Source organism: Corvus kubaryi, unplaced genomic scaffold, assembly GCF_017639235.1.
Source record: "Corvus kubaryi isolate FWS band 111438036 unplaced genomic scaffold, C.kubaryi_AGA036_p1.0 37241, whole genome shotgun sequence".
Lineage (NCBI taxonomy): Eukaryota > Metazoa > Chordata > Aves > Passeriformes > Corvidae > Corvus > Corvus kubaryi.
Genome location: NW_024581071.1, coordinates 1,383,977 through 1,389,054, shown reverse-complemented (window position 1 = coordinate 1,389,054; position 5,078 = coordinate 1,383,977). Strand labels below are relative to the sequence as shown.

Here is a 5,078-nt window from a genome sequence, read left to right as displayed (position 1 = left end):
GTTTCTTTGTGATGGGAGGAGAATGATGGCCACTGGAATGGTGGAGGGGAAATCTGGGCCAAGCTGGCTCCTGGCCCATCTTCCACAGCCGAGGGTGTGGGGTCCTCAGCTTCCCCATCCATGGAGTGTGGGATGAGCCGGATCCTCAGGAATCCTGAAGCCCAGCAGTCACCAGAGGTGGTAGTTGGAGGGCAGCAGGGTGGCACAGGGTGGGCACACTCTGGTCTTTGTGATGTCATTTTATGACTGAATTTCTTGACCCTTAATTGGAGGTTTTTGACAATTAAATGCACTAAAAGCTGCCGCAGCCTTTGCAGGGACCAGTCCAGGCCTGGGGGGGAAAGGCAGCTCCTGTGCCCTGTGATTCACAGCACAGAGAGGCTGGGGGGGGCTGCTGGAGCAGGGGCGAGGGCTGGGCTCACTCAGCACCGCGGGGCCACCAGAGCCCTGCCCTGGCCCTGCCCTTTGCCTGCAGGGAACAGCGGGGCCGTGGTGAACGTGAGCCCCTGGGCAAGGGGCAGCTTCCCAGCGCTGCAGACTCTGCTGGAGCTCATCCTCGGGGCCCTGCAGTGCCAGGGGGAGTCCAGCCCGGCCCGGCCTGTCTGGGGCTCTCACCCTGCCCACACGGTGCTGGGGCCTCGGCCGGATCATGCTGGGCTCAGCACAATGTCCTGGCCTTCCTCCTCCTCCTCCTCGTCCTCAGCCAAGGGCTCCCGCAGCTCCCGTACCCGGCTCTGGGCTGTGTCCTCTTTCCAAGTGCTGCCCCTGCTGGAACACGGCTCCAGCTGGGAATTGCCCTCCTGCACCATCGCCTTCCTCACTCACGGGCTTTACAGGAGCATCGGCCGGGAGCCTGGGGAGTGCTGCCCGGAGCCATTGGCTTTGCTGCTCTTCCCCCGACCTGTCCCCCACAGATTTTCTTCCTGCTGCTTCAGGAAAGGCTCCTGGGTAGGGAGCCCCTGCGAGGGGCTGGGGCTGCTCCCACCCTCTGTTGGGGGAGCCTCCAACGAAAAGGGGGTGCTTGGGCAATGTCCTCAACCTTGTGAGCCACACAATGAAGCACAGAAGAATGTGTTGGGTTTTAAAGATTTTTTTTTTATTTTTTTTTTGTTTTTATTTAAAAAAAAGCCCCTAAATTCTATGGCTTCCAGGAAGCATCAGAGAAATTGAAATGCCGTTTCTGTACACTTGGTTTTAAAGCAGTAACTAAACTCGCAATGGAACAAACGCTCTCACGTACAATCGCAGTATTTTGACTCCTCGCTGGAAGGACAGAGAGTCCCGGGCTCGGGCCACGTCCCCGGCGGCCGAGGGTGTGCGGACAGAGCCGGGCACTCCGGGCACACCCTCGTGGCCGCGTTCCCTTCCCCTCCGCGGCTCCTCTTCGGCCTCTGCCGGGGCTGCTTTGAGCCGACGCGCTGACAAGGGGCCACTTCCAGTGAAAATTTTAAGGCGATTTTTAAAATTCGTTTGTTCGCCTCGCTGGGGACACGAGGTCAAACGTTGCACGTCCCCTTCCCGCCGTGGCCAGGGACGCAGCAGCAGCTGGGGCTGCCCTGGCTGCCGCAGCCCGGACAAGCCAAAGCTGGGGTCAATCCCGAATTTAGGATGAAGAGGGGGCCCTGGGGAGGGCACGGCCCCATGGGAGACCCCACGCCCCCCCAGCCCCTCCACAATCCGGGGTCTCCAGCGCCCCCCCCCCCCCCCCCGAGATGGTCAGTTTGGACAAATGTTTCGAAGCAGCCACAGATGGTCCCATCCCTCCCCCGCCCCCCCAGCACAGCCTCAGCCCCTTCTCTTGGGGCAGAACAACAGGGTTTTGGTAAAGATAAGTGTGTGTCCCCCCCAATGTGTCACGATCAATACACACGACAGCGCACGGGGTCAGTCAGTGGGGAGCTGCAGTGCCCTGGGGGTGGCGAGGAGCACGGGGGGTGCGGGGTGTCCGTGTGTCAGTTCCAAAACCTCCAGTTCCCCCCGCCCCAGGAGCAGCCGGGCCCTGGCGCTGGCGGGAGGATGCCATGGAGGGAGGATGCCATGGAGGGGGGATGCCATGGTGGGGGATTCCACGCTGGCAGAGCCGCTCCACCCTGGCGCCCTTCCCCGCCCGGCCCGGCCCCCTGACCCGGCCCCGGCCCTCCGGGAGCGGCTGCGGGGCCTCGGGGGTCTCAGGCTGTAAAACCAAGAGGCCGATCAAGCCCTGCCCACACCTACAGCTGTTTTGGAAACATCCGGCCCCAAGACACGGCAGCACCAGAGACGAGGCTACTTTGCTTCCCCTCCCTGCTCTGCCACCGCCATTCATGGGTCCCTTTGGTCTCGGCCGTCCCTGTCCCTGTGTCCCCCAGCCCCTGGGAGTCTCTGACCTGCTCTCGGCGGGACAGGACGGCGCCTGTATTGCTCGCAAAAGTGCATCGTAAATGAACTGTAAACGCGTTTCCTCTCCCCGCCCCGCGCGCCCCCGGCTCTCCCCGCCCGAGCGGGGCCGGAGCGGAGCCGTCACCAACGGCCGGACCGAGGGGGACCCGGCGGGGGACGCGGGGCGGGGCCGGAAGGAAGAGTAGAATTCGGTAACACTGAAGATGACGGTCAAAGACTGACGACTCAGCACTCTGCACCGAGACTCACTTTAAATTAACTTAAGAGACAAAGAAGCAACAGAAAAAAAAAAAAATTCCTCCTTAGCCCACTGCTCTCGAAATTGTCTTCGTCTTCTTCTGACAGCGACGGGTCAGAGTCTGTAGTTGATCCCCATTTCAGACTGGTTATAAACTCAAAGCAAGTGACGCCGTGGGTTTTTCTCTTTTTCTTTTTTTCTGTTTGACGGACGCAGGAACTTCAGCGAAGTTGAGCTTGGTTCGAGTAAACGGCCACAAGTGGCGGAGGAAAGGACAAGCAGTTTGGGGAGGCCCCGCTCCCCACCTGCGCGTGGGGCGCTGGGGGAGCCCGTCCGGCCCGGCCCCCCAGTCCCCGTCCAGCCCGAGGGGCCGTTGGCTCCGCGGGTCAAGATCCAGCCACGGCCAGAGGGAGAGGAGCCATCGCTCGCCGCTCCGTCCGGCCCCGGCAGCTCACTTGCGACGCTTGGTGGTTTTCCTCTTCCTTCTCTTGAAGAAACAGCAGCACCTGGGGACAGAGGGGACCTGTCAGTGCCTGTGCCATGGCACGGAGGGCGCAGCAGCTGCGGGGTCAGGGAGGACAGAAAGCCCTCGGTGCCTTGGTGAGCCCCACGTGGGCAGAGCTGCTCCGGGAAGTGCCCCTGGTACACGGCAGGGGCTGGACTGGGAGCACAACGGCCACCAAAGTGACACCTGCCACAGCAAGGGGCGCTGACCAGGGGAGTGACACTGACCATGGCACACAAGGCTGGCCACGTGGCCAGGAGCCAGGGCCAGGCAGCGGCTGCGGAGAAGGAGCAGTCCCAGATCCGTCCACGGCCTGCTGTGCAGGAGCCTTGGACAAGGGGAGGTGGAAAGGGCTGGGGGTGGTGCTGCAGGGACACCCCTCGTGGGGTGCCAGGGGACAGCTGGGCTCTTGCTCCCCGGAGGGCACTGGACAAGGCATCCCATGGCAGCTGCTGACCCCTCCTCCAGCCTGGCACTGGCAAAGGGGCAGTGAGGCTGGGGCCTTACTTTGTATCGTCTGTCACCTCCACCTCGGTGGGGGCTGTGATGGGGGCGTTCGAATGTCCTGCCGTCGGGTCGTCTGTGTTCAGCTCTCCGTTGGTGGAGCTCATCACCTGGGGAGAGATGAGTGTCAGCAGGGGCAGCCCGGGGCTCTGCAGCCCTTCCCCTCCCCACAGGGCACAGGAGCCGCCCAGGAGACCACCCAGCTCTGCCTGGGAGCACCAAGGTGCCCTTGGCGGCAGGATGGTGCCCTCGCCCAGACTGCAGTGTTTGGCCTCGGTGCTGAGCTCTCCCCAACAGCCCCATTGCACAGAGAGCTCTGAGCCCCTCAGCCAACGCCCCTGGAAGGATCCCAGCTCCTGGGAGCCCCTGCACCAGGAGAGGGGCTTGGTGGCAGCCAGCTCCAGCATGGGCAGGAGACAGGGCCTGGGAAAGCTGACAGCTCCAAGGAGCCCTTCCCACAGCTGAGCATCTGGACACAACTTCGGCTTCCTAGCACCAAGACTCAGCCCAGTGCCCACCCTGCAGGCCCAGGCGTCCCTGAGCTCCTGCCCGCTCACCAGGGCAGCAGGGTCAGCCACAGTGCCGGGGCCAGGAGGACCTCCAAGCTACCAAGGCCATGGGGAGGTGCCTGAACCGCCAGCCTGTGCCTGCTGCCCACAGGCAAAGCCAGGAGCTCCCTGGGGATGCACAGGCCAAACACTCTCCAAGCTGCTCAGCCCCAGCGAGGAGCCTCAGCCTTTCCCAGCCCCACGGAGGAGCTGCCACCCGACAGCCAGTGCCCAGCCAGCAGGGCCACGTCAGGCTACAGCCCCTGACACCAGCACAGAGACCCCCGCGCGTCACCCCCGCAGTGCCGGGCACAGGCCGAGCATGGCAGGAGGGTTTGCGGGGCGGGAGCGGGGAGGAGGAAGGGAATGTGGGACAGGAGGAGCTGGTTGGTCCCTCAGAGTGCCCGGCCCCACGGCCTGCCTGGCACCACAGAGTACCCGGCCCGTGACGGCAGCAGTGGGAGCTGTGCCCAAGCCTGGGGCCGAGCACCAGCAGAGTCACTGCGGAGCAGCAGGAACGAGCAAGAGTGGCGGGGAGGAAGCAGAGACGGAGGAAGCAGCGCAGGCCCAGCCGAGGGGACCCAGCATGGATGTTCCACCATCCATACGGGAGGGACCCCCAGGCCAAGGTAGGGCTGAGCGGCAGCGGGCAGGAGGCGGCGAGGGCGGCGAGCACGGGGCTGACGGCGCGAGCACAGGACCGAGGCAGGGGGACACGGCCAAGGAGAGCCCGGGAAGGGAGGAGAAGCAGGACTCGGAGCCAGGGCTCCAGTCAAGGAGGCGCAGGGAAGTCCCTGCTCATAGGAGTGGCACTGGGGGCAGAGCGATGCCCACCCAGCTGCCGTGCCGCAGTGTGGCATCCATCCATCCATCCATCCATCCATCCATCCATCCATCCATCCAT

At 63.8% G+C, this 5,078-nt stretch overlaps 1 protein-coding gene across 2 annotated transcripts in view; it reads right to left on the bottom strand.

Annotated features, from left to right (window-relative positions):
- Positions 1-2,613: 2,613 nt before the first annotated feature.
- Positions 2,614-5,078, bottom strand: part of CSNK1G2 (casein kinase 1 gamma 2) — a 15,547-nt gene continuing 13,082 nt past the window's right edge. For both annotated transcript variants that reach the window (XM_042023356.1, XM_042023357.1), the window contains 2 exons: positions 3,630-3,736; positions 2,614-3,123 (listed from right to left, as the gene is read on the bottom strand). In XM_042023356.1, coding sequence (XP_041879290.1) covers positions 3,069-3,123; positions 3,630-3,736 — 162 coding nt within the window. In that variant the 3' untranslated portion in view covers positions 2,614-3,068. The remainder of the gene's footprint in view (positions 3,124-3,629; positions 3,737-5,078) is intronic.